General features: G+C 40.4%; 1 protein-coding gene, 1 long non-coding RNA gene and 1 pseudogene across 3 annotated transcripts in view; 1 reads left to right on the top strand and 2 right to left on the bottom strand.

Annotated features, from left to right (window-relative positions):
• LOC138004039 (long-chain-fatty-acid--CoA ligase 1-like) overlaps nucleotides 1-6,318 on the bottom strand; it is a 45,658-nt gene extending 39,340 nt beyond the window's left edge. The window contains exon 1 of one of the 2 annotated variants that reach the window (XM_068850430.1): nucleotides 6,068-6,318. In XM_068850430.1, coding sequence (XP_068706531.1) covers nucleotides 6,068-6,095 — 28 coding nt within the window. In that variant the 5' untranslated portion in view covers nucleotides 6,096-6,318. Of the gene's footprint in view, nucleotides 1-2,158; nucleotides 2,247-6,067 lie in introns of those variants that run through there. The other variant, XM_068850431.1, reaches the window with a different exon arrangement.
• On the top strand, nucleotides 2,360-4,962 carry LOC138004042 (uncharacterized). Its single transcript, XR_011123723.1, has 3 exons — nucleotides 2,360-2,503; nucleotides 4,123-4,318; nucleotides 4,896-4,962. It is a non-coding gene; the product is annotated as an uncharacterized lncRNA (long non-coding RNA).
• A 2,824-nt stretch (nucleotides 6,319-9,142) lies between the features above and the next one.
• LOC138004040 (long-chain-fatty-acid--CoA ligase 1-like) overlaps nucleotides 9,143-20,000 on the bottom strand; it is a 51,394-nt pseudogene continuing 40,536 nt past the window's right edge.

The raw sequence follows: 20,000 nt of genomic DNA, 5'->3' as shown, positions 1-20,000 counted from the left end.
GTGCGGGTTGAAGCCGAAAGACTGAAAGTGATGCTCGTACTTATCAATCTTCAGGGGCACTGAGATCAAGGAATTTTTTTTAGGAGAGGGTGTACTACTAAGGAATGGCGTAACTGACTGGTGACGTGAATGCCAGTTGTAGGTGATCTTGAAGGGGGGGGGGGGGTGCGCACTCCCTTAACCCTCCCCCTAGATCTACCCCTGATCTTCCAATCTTTCGTCTCCAAGCCGCACTTCAAATAAACATTTCTTTCCTTCAAAAGTAAATTTTCCATTGTACGCTGTAATTTCAAAATCACAGAGAACAGAACGCTGCTGTTCGCATGCATTGCTCTTGACCTTAGTAAATTCTGCCCTATGACTTCCTGCACTGCGACAACTTCACTGACTGCCTGTCGTAAAGCGAATTCAATTCAAGATCCTGCTTCTAACTTTCAAGGCTATTCATGGACGCTCTCCTCCCTCTCACCAGTGAACTTAACTGTCAAGCCCAAATCTACCTACGGTCTCCGCTCAAACAACAGTACTCTGCTGCTAACTCCTACACAGAAAATGCTGCCTACACTTGGTACTCGCTCCCTTGCTGCAGGTGCTCCTGCACGTTGGAACAAACTGCCTGCTGACATTAGAAATGTTGCTTCCTTAAATTGTTTTAAGAAATCAATCAAGACCTTTCTTTTTAACGAATCACTTTAAATCTAACTTTTACTTTATCTCCATTTAATATTGTATTCAATTTTATATGAACTTTTTGTAAAGCGCTTTTGATCACATCTGGAAAGAGCGCTACAGAAACTTTTAATTTATTATTATTTATTACGCACTGCTCTCTCTTAACGGGCAAAGGGAGAATAAGGCCCCCAAAATTGAGAAAAGAAAAGCACATGCATTAAAAGGTCAGAACAGTATACCATGGCATTCTCTTTGCAACACATACAAAATGCCGCAAATTCCTCTTACTGTTTTTAAAAGGGTTTTCGAAGTTGCAGTAATGTTAAGTTGACTCAAACCATTTTCAGCACATTCAAGAAGTTGTACTTTTCAGGTTTGACTCTAATGCAACGAGTCACCAAACAACTAGTATGTTATGGCAGCAAGTAAATCAGAAATTATTGCTGAACAACATGCGCTCAATAGACCAATTCGGCTAACTCAATGTTGTACCTAATTCAAATCTTTCGGGGATAAAACGTTTTGTTCCAAGTATTTCCATATCATTTAAATGTCAATGCTTCATTGTCATGCGAATTCAACACACAAATCTTAACCCCGAGAGATTTGAATTGGGTACAACATTGAGTTAGCCGAATTGGTCTATTAATAGTATGGCGTAGTAGGTTTCCATAGCGATGGCATAGCTATCAATAAACAAACTATATTAAGCCTTGATGCTTACTTCTAAAGAACGAAAGAGGTAATCCTCATTTTTTTAATCGCTGAAAGGTTATTAGCAGGTTAAGTTGAAAGCATGCAAAAAATGGAAAAATTTGAAGTGGCTCTGACTGCAGATTGAGTTTTGACGAGACAACCTGATAAACATTGGCGTACAGTTGCATAGGAACACAAAGCAGTGAAAAAGTCACTCGTTTCAACTCTCAGGGCGGCCTGAACTCAAACCGATGAAGCTTTTCGGGTTGAAAGTTATAAATGAATTCTTTATAAATGACAACGAATGATTTTTTGGAAACGTGTAACACCTTCCTGTGTAACAGGCTGTCACAGAATCTGCTGATTTTACACTGAGACTAAGAATCACTTTTTCGAAACTAAACGAAAGACATATTTACTCTCCGATGTGTAAATTATCAACTTCTGGCTTGGACAGCCGCACATCCTATCTCTTCCCAAGCCACAAACTACTTTCCATGGAATTAATTCTCTTATATAGGTATCTATTATTGAAACTGCGGGAACTCAATTTAAGACAATCTTCGAACCTGTTCCCAATTTTAAGAATTTGAAAAAGAAAATTTTTAGCTTGGAAAATCTTTGTGCTGTTATTTCGCTCGGAGACATTACCTCAATATACCCATTTTACATATAAGGTGTATGAATATTTTATGTACTTGGAGTTATGAAGGAAGCTTTCATTTTATTCTAACCGGGGAATCCTCAGCTATCATCATTTAGCTTTCACTCTATAACAGAAAGAAATTACCTTTTGGTTTTCAAACCTGCTGTTGAAATTTGTTCCGCATATAACCATTGCAAAGCATCCGTCACCATGAACTGACAATCAATTATGCGATACTTGAACTTTACTCATACTTTTTCATTGGCAACATAATCGCTAGAATGGCATTACTAATGGGTTTAAAGTATTATAGATTACATTGCTCAAATATCAGCGAGCCCAGGCCGGACTTCTAAAGGACTGTGCTGATAGAATATTAGCTGAACATTAGCGAAAGCTGGAAAGTGCTTTGGCAAACCGAGCCATCACCCCCTTAAAAACTTTACCAACTGAGCATAAAATACGCGAAGGGAACGTTTTACGAAAACGGTGAGTTTTTGAGAATCAATAGCATGAGTTTTTGTCCTTGGTTTTCTGGGATGCTGTTATTAGATCTTTTAAAAGGTCTTTTCAGATTAAACATCTTATACCACATGCACAAACTCACTTAACAAAATTAACTTCTACGCCAATGCAAAATGGAATCGATGAAAGCATCAGTTTTAATTAAACTTATCGGTAACTGTATACTGTATACTTTGAGACCGAGGGAAAACAGTGTCATTCTTGAGCGCTTTCCTCGCTCGCTGGAACAGAGTTTCTCAGATTCGTTCAGCCGGGGAAAAGGAATAGGTATTTCTCCTTTCTCGCGGTTTTACCGAAATGACCCGAACGTCCTTGTTCTATCACCGAGATGCTTGAACTACGCTTTGTTGAAGAAATAACCAGCATTTCGCAAAATATCTCACCGTTTTGCAGCCCAAATGGTACACGTTTGCTTCTGTTCAATTTAGCGGAAAATTCGAATCGTTTTCTTTCCTAACTGAAAGTATTCATCATTTTCTAACGGGCTCATACCGCAAAAACAGCGAGAACAACAGGGAAATATTTAACTGAATACCGACTTTTAGCAAGTTGATGTAAGAAGAACGATTACCGTCCAAAAATAGTGGAAGGTCATGTGCAAAAATCGGTTTATTAGCTTTTCTATCAACAAGAAGCACGTGGTAGACATCTGCTATTGCAGACAACCGAATCGCATTAAATTAATTTCTTGATGCCGAGATTGTTTTGGTTGTGCAACAAGTATTCTTGATAAATAACAATTATTCCATGAGCCCGAGTTGGATATGAAGTGATAAAATAACCAACGTAGCGCGAGTTGGTTATAATCACTTCATATCCAACAAAGGCGAATGGAATAATTGTTTCAGTAAATTCTCAAACCGGGTTTTGCGTCCGGAAAGAGCGTCCGGAAAGAGCATCGTGGCGCACTATTTTCAATATGACGTAAAATTTCGACTATTGGCTCATAGTCGGCGTTTTTTAGCCAATCAAAAAGCTAGAAATGCAATAGTCGGAGCTGAAAATTTACTAATCAACAATTAGACCCGTAGCCCGCAAGGGCTACGGGTCAATAGCCCATGAGGCGAAGCCGAATGGGCTATTGACCCGTGGCCCTTGTCACGATTCATTAGGTTTGTGGTAACGTTTGTGTCTTTGAGGAAAATTTTTGCAGATTAGCCATTGATTTCGCCCTAAATAAAATTTATCAATATTATCCAGCAGCCTTACTACCTGGAGTGATTTCTCTACTGCCTTAGCTTTCGAGAATATTTGTAAAACTGGTAGCCTGCGTAGCAGCCGTTTCCTTTCCTTTTCCAAACGCTCGCGAAGGGGACGAAAACTGCGAGACGAAAACTGCGAGAGATTGCGAAAAATAAGGAGTAGGGGGAGGGGGTGAGGCGACGAAAGGATTCCTTCCTCCCCACCCCCTCCCCCTTCTCACTCACCCCGTCCCCACTTCTCTCTATTTTTTGCTCACGCCAGGCACTCGTCCGCTTTATCGCTCGCTTGTCCGATCTCCGCCTGGAAAAGGAAAGGAAACGGCTTCTACGCAGGCTATCATGAAAACTGGAAGGTAATTTATCTATGTTACTCTTTAATAGTCTTGCCTTGAAGAACTGGTGCTGGTGCTAAGAAGAACAACGGAGATTATTAGAATGGTATGGCAAAAATCCTGCCAAGCCAAGCAAGCATTTAGGGATCATTGTTCCGCCATTTATCACACATCCCACACCCGCGTTCCTTGAGTCATCTCCCATTTATGCCTTTCTCTGCCAGTGGAATGCTAATCATGACTATGTAGGTTGACTATGTATTAAATGGCTAAAGTATATAGTTTCTGAAGAAGCTGCAGGGCTATGTCGTCGGTGGATATATGAAAGGCGAAAATTTGGTAGCATTAACTGAATTAATCAAAGTAAACTTGCCCGCCGTACGAAAATTGAAAACTGAGGTAGCTGTCAATTAAGCCGGGATTATCGTTTGTGAGGGCATAGTGCAGCAACGTTATAGCCCAAGACAAGCAAGTCATAAGGATCACTTTTCCTCCACTTATTATATTTACTACCATGTCATCTAAAGGAATAAAAGGAAAGAGTGGTGTGATTTGAGCTAGTGCAGTAGAACTTCCGTTTGGGCGCTAAAATAAACTCGCAAAGGACCTGGCGACGAGTTAGTCTATTTATATAAAAAAACGTAAAGTATTTAAATATTCGCTGTGCATGCAATCAACCGATCGACACACCCACAATGTAAAGAGCCGTGTTATGAAGTATGGATTGCCCAACAGAATTGTAAGTAGAATTTCGCTGCGAATATTTCAGTCTTTAAAGTGTAATTTCATATTTAAAACGCAAATCTTTTATTTGCTTTGCAGTTTGACTGTTGCCGATGACATTTCCCGTCCGCAACGAGTACAGAAATAAAACGCCGGGTTATCTATACATCGACTGTAGCCTTCAAATTTAAGTAACGCTTCGCTACGTAAGCGCGAATCATGGTGGGGCCATACCCTCTACCCCTTGCGGTCCCTTAGTGAATCTCCCATTTACTCCTTAATCTGTCTGTTAGGAAAGCTAACCATGAATTTTCAGTGAACAAGACGCTTTCGTTGCTCCTGGGGAATAGAGGGTTTCCATAGGGAATAGTTTTTGCTTGAAAAAAATTCGGCTTTAAATTAAAAAATTCGTGTTATCTTGGTGAAGGGAAAGGCCGCAGACAGTCATGTCTTCATTGTATTGGACGAGTGTCTCATTTCAAGTTGAGTGAATCGATGAGACTGAAATAACATTTCATCAAACGACCTGAGTGTTCCACGCGCATTGAGGTATCAGATAGGTTGGGGACCAGTCATCTAGCCGCTAGCTAGGCGTCACGTCCCCAATAACCCTATCTCAACTTTCCAGCCATTTCGCCACAAGAAAGAATCGCCCCCAACCAGTTGGCCCGCACTGTTAGCACGCTGTGACGTGTCACGCTTGGGGAATCAATATGGCGAAGTGACCCGTTGAGGGAATGTCGATCATTCTCAGAAGCTCGCCTCTGAACTCACTCGCTTTCAGGGCATTTTCTCTAGAATATCTCTTTCTTTACGCAAACCGGAAATTGGCCTTATTGCATGAAAAATTGGCATCAAAAATAGCATTTGAATTAACGTTCTAAAGGCGCGACAGTTACTTGAGGCTCGTTAACACAAAGGGGCAAAATGTTCTCAAGTTGGCGAGTGTTCTTGATGGCAACATTACCGTACATCTCTGAGTTGAGGAAGAAGTCAGAGATGCCGGACACATGAAAGAGATTATTCCAAGTTTTCGAGTCGAGAAGGGCTTTGCTCAGACGGAGCGTAACCATTCAAAACCTCAGCATTTGTTCGTGACAAGAAAGTCAAATTTTAGTCACCCACGCCCGCCCTCAAAGCACCGCAGCTACAATAGCTCATAAATTATTTCTTGTCCACGTCTTCACCGGACAAACTGGTTGATTGAATTGGTTCACAATTTGCGAAAAAAAAAAAAAAAAAAAAGAGCCATCAACTGCAAATTCACCCACCTTCGAAGTTAACAGGAAGCAGGTCCATTCAGTTGCACTCGTAATTTGTGAATCACTAAAGTTTTATAGACACTGAATACAAGCAGCTTGAATCCGAAATCTCGCGAGGAATGCGCCAAGTCGATGAAAATCGTCACACCGTGCTTCTTTAAACAATTTAGTCTCGTTGGAACCCAGCTTCAAAATAACTTCTTCGGGAGAAGTGACCTTAAATTAAGGCAATTAGCTGTAGTGTATGCAAATAACAAGAGAAAAACAGGCATAAATTTCAACACATTACAATACAATATACACGCTGTGTTGACTTAATTTGCATTAAAAAAACCACTCGTCTTCCAAGGTAAACAAGACCAATAACATAGTCAATATTGGGGCTGACGCTGGACGTTCTTATTTTTTGTGATTTGAACCTTAATAAAACGTTCTTACTGATAAGCTGTGTAGTAGACCAAGTTCCACTCTATTAAACTGAGGTGTTCTTCAGTCTACCTTTCACACTGTTAATGTTAAAAAACGTTCCTAAGTATTTGAGGCCCCATACACACGTATCTGTATATTTCTTAATCCAAAAACTTTTTCTTTCCTGATTCAGTAATATTCCGATCCACAAGAAGCGTATTCAAATCGAATTTGCCCGTCCACACGTATCCGAAACGTGTCCCGCGGGATTCACTCTAGTACTCAGGACTCCTCAAGAAAACAGAGGTAACAGGATGCGCCATGAAGCGCGTAAATATCTTGGCAATAGACCTTATTCACGACCCACGAGGTAAAAGACTTGTTTTCATATCTCAAAGTGTCCTTGGACCTAAGAGGCCTGGGGTGGCGGTAGGGGGTGAAGAGTACAATAGCTGAAACAACCCAAACATTTACAAAAATGCTAACCTTAGGCCTAAACAACATGCTTTAGATAATGTTTAGGCTTAAGGTTAGCATTTTTGTATGGGTTTGGGCTGTTTCAATTTTGTTGTTCCAGGCCCCTCACGTCCAAGGGCACTTTGAGATATGGAAACAAGTCTTTACCTATTCACGATGGCCGCCATGTTGGATTTGCTATTATCATGCAAATTAGCTACACACTTCTGAGGGGGCAAACAACACAAGTTCGAGAGGTTATGACGTTCATTGAATGTTTATCACCTAAGTAGTAAAATAATATGATTACACAAGGTACTTCGACGTTTTTTTTTAGTGAAAAATGAGCACATAACGAAGTAGAAAGTCAAAATGTCAAAGGCAATCAAAAGATGTAAAATTATTATAAAAGGTACTTAATTCTAAATTCTAAAATGTACTTTCGGTAATGTTATTTCAATATTTCGAGGAGCCGATTTTCCACTATTTGCCTTTTTTCCAATGTTTGTCCCCCAGCATCATTACACATGGCTAATTTGCATGACCATTTGAAAACCAACATAGCGGTTAATCGTGAATAATAATAATAATAAAAGAAAGGAACAAGGCCTATTGATTTCACCGTAAGGAACTGGGGTCAATCTTGTTACATCATCCGGGGTTTAAAATTTCCGGATTTAGCGTCCACGCGGTTCCGTATTCACAGCGGATTAAAAAATATCCACTCTGGAGAGCGTATTCACAAAGTCCCGGATTCGCCAGCGAATGCGCTGGATACTTGTGGAGGGAAGGCGCATCCGGAAAGAAAAAGTTGCGGATTCAAAAAATATGCGGATACTTGTGGACAGTTTCACGTTTTTTAAACCTTTATTTCTACTACTACTTACAATTGCAACAACAAAAAACTGAACAAAAGAGCAAAATAAAGACGTTCCGCTACAACTTGACTCTCAGCCTGAGTATGTTCTTAGTATGTTCTTAAAATTTTCGTTTATCTCAGCCTGAACATTCTTATAAAGAGAGTAAATCAACAGTACTGGAAGCGTGCCTGCACGGGAGACATTAATCAAACCTTTTACTTTTAAGTCACAAGCACTGATCTCAAAAAAAAAAAAAAAAAACTGATCGACCCGCATATCGTTTTCACCTTGCACAAACTGGAGCCCGCGGCCCCACGATCACGTTGGGACCACTTCGCACTAAAGCTTGATTTTATGACTGAAAACGGAACCCCCTTCGATACTAGGTACAGTTAAAGTCCGCAACGAGCCTAGAAGGCCCAACAGGCCGGCACTTATCTCTGGTTTCTGTAGCATGAAGCGACTAGGAGTATTTCTACTCCCTCCCCTCTGGATGAGATGCTAGTCCATCGCAGGGTTAACCCAAGCATTTTCGCCATTTACACACCTGGGTGGAGAGAGGCACCGTGAGAGTAAAGTGTCTTGCCCAAGAACACAACACAATGTCCCCGGCCAGGACCCGAACCCGGACCACTCGATCCGAAGTCGAGCACACTGACCATACGCCAAAATGGCCGCTATTTTAGCATTCTTTTGTTTGCTTGCAAATTAGCCCTCGTTGCCTCGTTCTTAAACTTAAAATTCAAAAGAATATTTAACCTTGAACGAAGCAACAAGGGCTAATTTGCAAGCAAACAAAAGAATTTTAAAATGGTGGCCATTTTGGAATAAGGTGTATGGGGCCACCGCGCCTACCTTTCGATACTAGGGGAAAACAAATAACGTGGCTTTAACAAAATCGCCACAATTCTTCCCTCTCATTTTGAGCTCTTCTGCTGATGTATGAAGGTGGTCTTCTCAACGTGGCTACCGTGCTTCATTTTAAATAGATGCTCACCCTGCCTCGTTACCAGTGTCGTTACGTGAAACCAAAGTGACGACACTTGTCGCACACTCGCCCCGGCGATTAAACGCGTAAAAACCTGGGAACGAGGCTGCATTAGACCAAGTCTTTTTTTAGCCCAGTGATTACAAGATTAGGCGAGCAGAGGACAAGTGCTCTGACTGTTACGGGGACACTGCTATAACTTCGTATAACAGCTAGACGTCACAATACTTAAAGATGGTGGCGGAGGGAAAACTCTCTTATTTTAGATACAAACTCTTTACTTCCGGTTGTTTTAAGCGACTTTTTTGATTGAAGAGGAGATTCCCTTTGACGTCCTCTTCGCTTTATAATTAGTAATAACAAAATCTCTCGTTTCATTCACACTTGAATAAATTTATTCTTCCATTCATTCCCAAAAAATTACGTTCCACATACAGTAATTCTCAAAGCTTCGTCACCCGCTTACATGCCACTGTTATGGTATGTAATAAAGCTCAGTACAAGCTACCTACTATATGCCATATTCTAGATTACAAAATTTAAATTTATAAGCACTAGCCTCCCACTCGGAAGTCCGTAGGGCTTCGTCACGCGTTCCTCCCCCACGAAAGTCTGCTGAAACGAATAAGCCAGTTCCGTTGACCGGCCGTTTGCCCTATATTTAAATAAACCAATCAGTAATGACTAATTGTGTGCTGGAGATAGCCAATCACGCGCTGCGAAAGAATACCATACAAAACACGAGTTTATCCAAAACTGGAAAACGGCCTCTGATTGCTCCATAACCCACGAACGGAAGTAGTTTTTCGTTTCAGCAGACGTTCGTGCGGGAAGAACACGTAACCATGACGCAACGAAGCCCTAAGGACGTCTGTGTGGGAGGATATATAAGCACTAAACTACACTATTTCTGACTTTTAACTAATAACTTTATATATGAAAACCTTTATAATCTCTCTTTTTGAAGTTCGATGCAAATTGTCACTCATCGTATAAAATAAACACTAAATATCATAAAGTCGTGCTTGGATATAAAGCTATGATTTCAGAATCAGATGTACCCAGTGCAATTTCATATGATTAAGATTGCTTTCAAAGACCATCTTGTTCGCCCTCAACGACGGTTAGACGTTTTAAAAGTTGAGTCGCAGTCGATCGAACACCGCTGTGCCATTGAAACACGTTGAACAACGAACAAGCTGCGTTTGCGACATTACCTTACGCAAGACTGCCCATAAAATTGACAAAAACACAAGAAAATCGCCGACGCGTTCACACACAAGGGAAAATTGTTCCGATAAGATTCAGGTGGATCAAAGCAACTGCGCGTTGACACTTCCGCCGCACGGGTCAGCAAATTATCTCTACAATAGTCCGCGTCACCGTTGTGTTTTCAGTGACGGGACATAACAGCAGTCGTATAACAAAAGGAGCTAATGAGCGCACTTCTTTTGTTGAGATTCATCGGAGCTTGACTAATAATTCATGATAGCAAAAAACAGTCGGTGTAACAAACTGACAGACTGTAAAAGACTTCTGCGTGGCGACAAAAGTTATACAAGATCTTACCTCAAGAAAATCAAACAGTGTCAAGAACATATTACGGTCAAATAAGAAATCGAACAAACTTTGACAGAGCTCAGTCAGTTAACAAGCATGGTCGATTGATTATCCAGATACGGTATGCATAAAATAGTGCGCCTTTTCCAGTGGTCTTCGTGATAAATGAGATGCGCGGTCGAGTTGATGTCAATCGTAATGACACGCTAGCTAAAGTTGAGTCCGTACAGCAGTGAGGATCGTATGGAAACTGAGACAAATCCCGCCTCGCTTGAAATTAAAGGCCTGGTTACTAAGCATTTAACTTTGAAAAGGACAATTGGATCAATGACCCCGAAAGATTTGCTAAAATTGCTATTCTGGCAATGTACTGTACAGTTCTTCAAATGTTTTAGAAAAGACGTTCTTCAACTTCGGTCGCTTTAGCTTCAATGTTGGTGTCAGAAGATTGTTCTCCACTGTCCACACATCTGGAGTAAGGAAAATGGCCCTAACCTGTGATAAATGAAGATGTTAGAGTATCTTGGCTGTCACTTCGAAAAACAAGAAATTTCTTCTTACTTGTTCAAATGATCTGAGCTTTTCTTTCTTTCCCTCTGCAACCATCTGGTCTAAAATGGCCTTGTTCACATTCTACAAAGTAAAAAAAAATTCCACCTGGAATTATCACGCAAAAAAACCGAGAGAAAGAAGGCATCGAGCCCACAACGAGGGGGAGGGGAGTTTTCCTCTTAAGAACAAATTCGAATCGCGAATGTTTACTTTCCACCGAAACAAATGTGCAGATGTGCTATTGAGTATCTACCGCCAATGAGAACACAACTTGCAAATGGCGTCAGTTTCCCACCAATGAGGAATTCGCAAGCCACAAAGTACTTCCCGACAAAAATAGAAAAACGGCCGACATTTAGCGCCAAAAACACTAAACCTAATAAACAGCGGTCGGTTTCCACCCAAAACAAAGGGGCTCGAGGAAAGTCAATGTTTCTCGTCAAATGCGAGCACATATTTACATGGACATATACCTCATCGTTGCACCAGGAATTTATGTCTCCTTGTACAGCATTCTCGTCTGCCCATTCTTTAACGGGATCTTCCTCTGGAACTACAACCGCTACCAGGCTGGACTAGAAAGCAATAAACGGACAAAGAACCTCAACAACACATGCAAAATCATAAAAGCCACATTGAATGATTCGGGCTGGATTTCGGCAGCTCTACAACAATAAAATTTTCTTAATCAAAAGTTAAGGAAGCCAAAAAAAAAAAGGAAAAAAAAAAGGGACAAACGAACCAACCTTTTTGCTGTCTCCATAAACGAAGACTTGATGAACCATGGCACATTGAGTATAAACGTTTTCTATCTTCTCCGGCGCAATATATTCTCCCTATACAAATTAAGCAAAGGTTAAAGAGTTTTATTTCGACAACTAAACGTCAGAAAATTAATATTCTGATGGAAGGACAGAGGATGGCGAGGTGTAATGCCACGTTTTTGTTTATCGGACTTGTAAGGGTTTTGGAAAGACAGGTCATTATTTTAAGCCAGTGAGCTAATGACGCCACTATTCCCTAGATCCAACCCTCTGATGTCCAATCAGTCAGTTTGGAACTTGTGTAATGGCGGACCATAAAGTCCAAAACTTACGCTCAAAGTAAACAACCAGTCAAATGTTAATAAAATCACTTAAGCTGGCGTTTTCCACGGACTCCAATATTTTGTCATTTTATGTGGCAAATTTGCCTGCATCGGAAAGTTCGAAACATGCACAGAGCCAATGGTTTGCTAATTAAATGCTACACTTTAGTGGGATTCTCCTTAAAGGGAAAGTACGGTCTAGAAAAAGGTTTCTCTAAATTACGAAACCTTTCCCCAGTAATTCGAAAATAATTGCCGTTTTGTCCAGTTCCTCGACAAAATGTGACAAGAGCACTTTGAAATTGCCTCTTTCGTGACTTGGAGAGCGCCATCTTGGATATGATGTGTTATGACGTAGCAATAGTCAACAAACGTGTTCGAACTCACTTTATTCTTCGTTCCACGATCACTTTCTCAATGTTGTGACCTTTCTGCTTCGAGAAATTCAAATGTAAGATGAACTATGGTAAACGGTCTTGTGGTTCAATAGGTAGTAGGCCATGTAGGCCCTGTAAGTGCGACAGAAACTCAAGTCACTAAATACTTACAGATGTTCTAGTCAATCAAACTAGGGGGCAAAAATCAGCCAGGGCAAATGTAAACAAGACAAAAACCTTGAATATGCGACAAAGAAACATTCGGCAAGCGTACCTTTTTCACTTTCTTCCTTCAGGGACAGCCGTCTTCGATGCTTCAGCAAACGTATTTGTTTGCTTGCACACGGGGAAGCGTTTAATTTAGAATAAGCCGACGAAACTTTCAGATGTTGCTCAATACACGTAGCAAGGCTTTTTCACATCAACAATTACCGCCGTTGGGGTGTACGCTTTAGATGGGGATGAAACTAGACACGTCTAGACTTGAGAACACATACATATAAAAATTGAAAAAACCGAAGCTTACACCGGAAAATTAGAATTTAAAGAAAAGTTGGCCGGCGAAAATAAAACGTGGATAGATTCCTCAAACGTGAAAACCTGACTGCTATATTGTCTGTTTGGGTCTGTCATTTTACCACGGAGGACTTCAAGCGGAATCTTCAGGCATATGAATATTGGTCTTGGTGACATTCGCTTCACACGGAAATCTCAGTCAGCTAGTCCAAAATATCATTATATTGAAGCGAGAAAAATGAATCAAGCCATATATAGACGACTTTCACTGTTATGCGCTAATAAGCGTAACTTGAAATGTGGTTAAATTTTGTTAGCAGTATAGAAACTACTGAAACGATTTACTCGTACCATTTGATGGAAATATATAAACCGATCGTTTGTTTTCAAGTTGTAACAGGGATCTCGTTGAAAGCCACGGTAGACAGATTAAACTTGATTTCCAGGCATTTGTTTCACAGCAATGAGCGCGGGATAGCACTGCAAGCTCTCTTCCGCTTTGTAAAACTCCTGCATATAACTCACATATAAAACACTGTTTAACGACCACGAGGTAAATCTGTTTAGAGGTGGAGCCAATATCAAAACAGTTTAGCCTCTGCATTAAAGATTCAAGTCTACAAAGCATTGCTCTCTTCGCCTGTATTTCCTTCTTTACATCAAGTACATTGAAGTCATCCGGAGAAATCCTTGACTATTGCCAGGTCATAGCCTCGTTTGCATACACAAAAACAAAGATGGCGGATTTCAATTTCAATTTGCCTATTTTTGAAGCGTTATTGTTGGCTATTTAAACACATTTAGTCCAAATGAGTGGTCAAGTATGACAATACAGGTAAAGAACTTTCGATTCAGATAAACTTTTTCTTGACCGTACCTCCGCTTTAAAGCCTGATTTTCACCAGCGACGCAAGCCCTCGCACAAGCATAACAGCTCGCATTTTACGGGGAAACGGCCTCGACACAAGCATAAATTTAAGCGCAAGCAACTAACACAATGATATTTTTTTTCCTTTTCTTGTGCTTGCGCTTAAGCCTGCCGTTCGCCTTAAACCACGGGTTGACATGCGCAGTAGCATTCACTCTCTCCGAGACTTGTCACGCTCGACCGCCATTATGGAAATATCGGTAAGTTGAAGAATTCTGCATATATTTTGCATTAAATCAAGTTTATCTAAAGCAAATGCTATCTTTATCTAAAGCAAATTCCTCTCTGTCTTCGACCTTTCGTTTCCGCCCTGAGTTGATGCGTTTACCGCCATGTCCGGATCCTCCGCTAGACGCCATTTTGAATTTGTGATTGCTAGTAACTTGAAAAAGTCAGGCTGACTTTTTCAAGTTTCGATCAGCTACACGAGCATGCGCATACCGTGACCGTGTCTCTTTAATGCCGCGTGAAAACGGAACGCGGCATAAACACAAGGAATTTACTACGTATAGCAGTGTCTGGCCAATTGAAGAACTTGTTCCAGATTCCCCGCGTGTGAGCATTTGTACAAAATGGCGGAGGCCATGGCTGATTTTGATGCTTATGTCGACGTTCGTTTTCACTTGTGCTTGTGTCGCTAGAGAAAACAGGGTGTAACGACGAGAAATACGTTCCCTCGTGTTTTTTAACGCCATCCAACCGTTGGTTTTCATTGGTTTTTCGTATCTAGGTGTGGAAGAGATTTTCATTCTTTGAAAAAGTGGATGTGATCTCCAAGATTGTTTTTAGGATTTATTAACGTATTAATAAACTGTCTAAATGACTGTATCGTAAACAAACTTCTGTAACTGAACACGAGTAGTTTCTATCATAACAAATATTAGTTATCTAGACGTGCCCCTCTTTCCTGATTAATCTGAATATAGTGTACTTGTAACCTTTTTCACAGGTTTCTACAACACTCATTTATAATTTAATTATTGTACATAAAATTACATATAGTGGAGTAGAGAAAAAAAATACAAAGTATCTCGTGTAAATGAAGTCAGAGTGGGATATTAAGGTCACGGCGAATTTGCCTCTAGCCCAGTTTTGTCATTTTGGAGATCGCTGAATTAACCCTTAGACAAAAGCCATCAAAATTAAGGATAAAGGAGACGACCCATACAAATCCATATTTTGTTCATTAAGAGCCTGTAGTATACAATAGCCACCTAATCTCATTTACCTGAGGCCCTTGTCCCGAAAGTCCGGAGACTCTCAGGGCTTTTCGGGTGTTACAATTCCCTCTCTATCTTGAGCGGAGAGGTTTTAAGTCATCAAATTACCCAATCATTTTGGTTTTTGTCATCTCGAAAACATGTTCAAAGACCAGCCTATAGACCTTTTTCATAATGGCGGCTCGATAAAATATTCTTTTGTTTTAATACTGATAATCCTTTCTAGCCTCGCTGCAATGCGCAAAATTCAAAAGAATATGTTAACCAAAATGAGGCCAGTAGGTCCAATTAACATAAATACAATAATAGAATGTCAAATCGGTCGCCATTTGTGAAAGTGGTCTATCACAACAAGTGGGTGGCAGTTTGACTTTACAGGACAGTTTGGATCGACGGGGCAGAAAACATTCGCGAGAATTCTCGAGAAACGGGCCCCTGCATCCACGTGATATGCAGGTATAAGCGGTGGTTGGAAGGGATTTAATTACCTGAGACAGTTTGAAGATGTTCTTCTTGCGATCAACGACCTTTAGCGTGCCATTCTGAAAGAAACAAAAGTTAAAAATTATACCTCGGGAAACTGCATACTAGCATACAGCATATTACGTTTCAATTAATTCCACCTTTTCCTTTTTACAATAAGTACAAATCAAAGTTGTCGTTGTAAATTCTGCCCTTAGCTTTTCGGGAATTAATTCACACAAAATCCCGGCAGGGTTTCTATGTGGACAGTCCACAAGGAAGAAACTCAGTTGTTCTTGTAAAATCTCCCCTTCCCAAAATTTAACTTTTAAAAATCAAAGGGTTTTGTCAAGACAGTCCAGTCCGTTTGAGAAAACGATAACCACCACACAAAAGTATTCAGCTGTGGTTTAAAGGTTTGCACTGGAACTGTCCTTTTAACACACACTACAGCTCCTTTGTAGGGCTTAACGGTTCCCAATCCATACCCTTCGTGAGAAGCTCCTTTTTGAATCAGTTCATCGGGCGTGACAAAAAAGTAGGCACAAAAGAAATGAAGAAATGTGAGAGAAAGAACCACTTCTACCATGTTGTTATTTTCGCATCAAGCTCATAGGAATGAATTCAGTCGCTTCACTTTAGAAAGCCAACTTTTAACCTCATAAATCGCCTGTCCACATGCAGTCCACTCACCGGTAGCCATTCTCCTATGTCCCCAGAATGTAACCAGCCGTCTTCGTCAATGGCTTCTTTCGTCTTCTCTTCGTCGTAGAGGTATCCCTTGAACACGTTCGGCCCGTAAACACAAATCTGACAGATGACAAACCAAAACGAATCAGAAGAAAATCGCGACCGGCCGACCCCAGTTTTTAAAACGCAGGATGACTTTACTCAGTGAGAGAAGCTAATATCCGACAAATGCAATCGAAGGTCTCAATATTTGATAACATAACCATGAAATTCAATATGCTTATTCCAGGCACAGCTAAGTAAAGGCGTTTATGCAAACATTTTGACCATCGTTCAACATGGAGCCCGAGTATATTTTTTTCTCTGGTTAGCGACTTATCGACTGGATAAAGTTATCCAGCTTTTAGACAACTGAATGGGAGGCTCCAAATTACATACGCTATGCACTCACCGACTTCCTAAGTTTACTGAGACCTTTTAAAATTCCAAACTTTTCTCACCAACTGCGATGATCAGTCTCACTAGATGTCGTCACAACACAGGAAAGAAAGGAAGGAAGGAAAGAAGGAAGCGAGGGAGGGAGGGAGGAAGGAAGAAAGGAAGGAGGGATGGAGGAAGCAAGGAAGGAAGGAAGGAAGGAAGGAAAGAAGGAAGGAAGGGAGAAAGGAGGAAGGAAGGAAGGAAGGAAGGGAGGAAGAAAGGAAGGGTGGAAGAAAGGAAGGAAGGAAGGAAGGAAGGAAGGAAGGAAGGAAGGGAGGAAGGAGGGAGGGAGGGAGGGAGAAAGGAAGGAAGGAAGGAAGGAAGGGAGGAAGGGAGGCAGGGAGGAAGGAAGGACGGAAGGAAGGAAGGAAGGAAGGAGGGAGGGAGGGAGGGAGGGAGGGAGGGAGGGAGGAAGGAAGGAAGGATCATAGGTAATGCTGCTCGGGTTCAATTCTCGAGCACTGTTTCACTAGATTCAGTCATTGCTAGGGTTGGACAGCGCTCGTATGAAATTTTCTTATGTTTAATAGCTTGCGCCCAATGAATCAGGACTCCCGTGTAAAGAAAAAGGGCAGCTTGTTGTCTACGCAGCGCTTAATTAACACTCCATCGTTTTATTTCGAGGAAGAAACGCGCTCCTTCAATTACTCCTAGTGATTTCTCACCTCGCCTTTGCCATCCTTAGCGTAATAATCCATTTCGGGCACATCTACAAGTTTTATCTTGTTGCAGGGCAAAGGTGGACCCACGTGGCCTAAGATAAACACATACGGTAGTAAGAAACAATTTGGGATCGGTATTTCTTTCGTTCAATAGAAGAACACAAACAGTCCTCTCAGTTCATCGAACGCACATCGATGAGCCGATCGAGCGCTCCTACCTTCTGCGCGACCATACTTCAATGCGACAAACGCGACTAAGCAAGACGAGCTTTATCTAATCTACATCACTGGTAAAATGTATAATCAATGAAAAAAAAAAAGAACTCTTCTGATACTTCAAGTATGGAGAACCCCTGGTCTCGAGCGCCTGATACTATTTTCTTGAAATACGTTTCCAAAATGTAGTTTTACCCGTATGATTTGCATTATCATCCTCGACCCAAAGCCCTTTCCATAAGAGTACCTGCTATTAGCAAGCAAAAACGATTTTCAGATTGTGATTTTTAAAGGAGACAGTGTGCATGCTCGTAAGACCAATCTCAAGCGATTTTCAATTGAGAGTCGAATATATATAAGCGAATTGCTTTGGTTTTGCATTACTTCACTCAGTGATTGGTTCAAAGTTCTCGCGCCACCTTTTCAACCAATCACAAGTAAAACCAAAACCAATCGTGTCTTGCGCATGCACATTTTCCCGCGCCTTGTATCGGCTACAACAAAGGAGACTTTTGTCTGATTGGCTGTTGAAAATTGTAGTATCCAGTTTTCCAACCGCGCGCTGTGATACAAACAAAGATGGCTTTCGAAGCGGTGATTTCAACCGGGTGTGCTTCTTCGATCGTTCTATATAGCTTCTGCCAGTTGAAGGTGGTCATTTATAGTTTACGTGACAGGGAAAGATTCTGCAAGGGGTATTTTAGTCGGCGGGAAATTTTCTTTCGTTACGCTTTTTGTAAGCAGCCCTTTTAGTCTGCTCGGGGAAGCAATGCCTCTGAAGTTGCTTCGAGTCAGCTTTTATACTTTTTAGCTTTACTTCTCCATTTAAGTGAACAGCAAATGCTCAAAGTGCGAAAAGACCCGAGCAAAGGCCAAATTCCTTTGTTGGGAAGGGAGTACTATCTAACGTGGTTGCGAAATATATCCCTCGAGCCTGCAGGCTTCGATTTATCCCACTTGAATGCAGCGCTGCAAGGAAGTATGTCACTTCATTCACTTTCTTTCATTGATCGTTTAGAGTTATGAGATGTCCTCAGTCCTTTGAAAGAACATCTTATCTCAACAGATACGTCGACAGAAATTTAATACCAGCCGCTATTTTGTGTATGTGTCTGAGGCCAACCTGGTTCACTGCATTTATCTCATGTGCAAACACTCTCAAGATACACTACCTTAAAAATTTCAAGAACTTTCATTTAACGGAACCAAAACATTATTCTTAGATACATCAACTGATCATGAAGGCATGTTTAATAATATATGCTAAAATGAGTCAATAATGAAGTTCCAGTTTATTACTTTATTGGATAATTCTGTCCTTGATCTATGGTAACTCCATTAAGTCTAGCCATAGTAATTATCCATTGTTTTCATCATTTATGCTACCAGCGAATTACTCAAAAGTGATGTTGATGTTCTTAGGAAATCTATACAATAGTGACGAATGATGTGGTCACTGCCATCAGACTTGTAGGTTGTACTGAAATGAAATTTTCTGAATGAGTTCTCTTTGGGGAGGTAAAAATTTCACTTGACCATTTGAAGATGTAAAATTACACCCACATTAAATGTACAATTAAAATTGGGATGTCTGGAAATACATAAAGTAGGTCTTGTCTTCTGTGCAATGTTTAAAATTAAAAGGACAATTAAAGGCAAAGGAGACTTTGTGATAGAACTCTGATACAATATTAACTACTTATTAATTTCGATGTGGGCAGTTCATGCTCATTCATATTCATTGCTCACTTTTGTGGTAAGTTACTATCTCACTGCAGAGAATAAAGTAAATTGATCTAAATCAGGATGAAAGTGTACAAAATGTGCAGCCATTGATTTTAGTCTATTAATTAACCCATTGACCCCTGGGGGTTCCCTATTGAAGAGTAAAATACCAAGTATGGCCGGTTTTGGCCGGTTTAGGTGTGAAAGGGATTTATATTATAATATTATTAAATATAGTACGTCAATAATATTACCGTATCAGTATTTAAGTAACTAATATGTCCCAATAAAATTTACCGGTAATATTGATTCCAACAGTGTTAAGTAATTAATATACATTGATTTAGGATGATGGAACATCACACACCATTTTGTGTTCATTAAATTTATTTTTTACTTCATTCTTGGTGTATGGCAACTTATAGTAACTGCAAAAAACTTGCAGAAGAAATTGAAGAGAAGGTATACCTGAATATTATGGCTGTTTTGTGTGTCAAAAAATTTAATTGACCTGGTTTTTGTTTATTTTTGCTGCCATTCCTTGCACACAGTCACATGTCTCATAAAGTTGAATGTGCAGACAAAGGTAAAATAATTCACTGTACAAAGTTTAAAGAATTGTTATATTTGTATTATTTATTAAATGGGATTCCAAAAGCAGAAAGGTGCAAATAGTGACACACACACCCATGCAAGGCAGCCACACAAGGGAATGAAAATTTTAAAATATGCATTATTTACAAATATAATGTATA

Source organism: Montipora foliosa, chromosome 5 (genome assembly GCF_036669935.1).
Source record: "Montipora foliosa isolate CH-2021 chromosome 5, ASM3666993v2, whole genome shotgun sequence".
In the NCBI taxonomy this organism is placed as follows: Eukaryota; Metazoa; Cnidaria; class Anthozoa; order Scleractinia; family Acroporidae; genus Montipora; species Montipora foliosa.
Note: the sequence above shows the minus strand (reverse complement) of the source record. Positions and strands in the feature narration are given on the sequence as shown.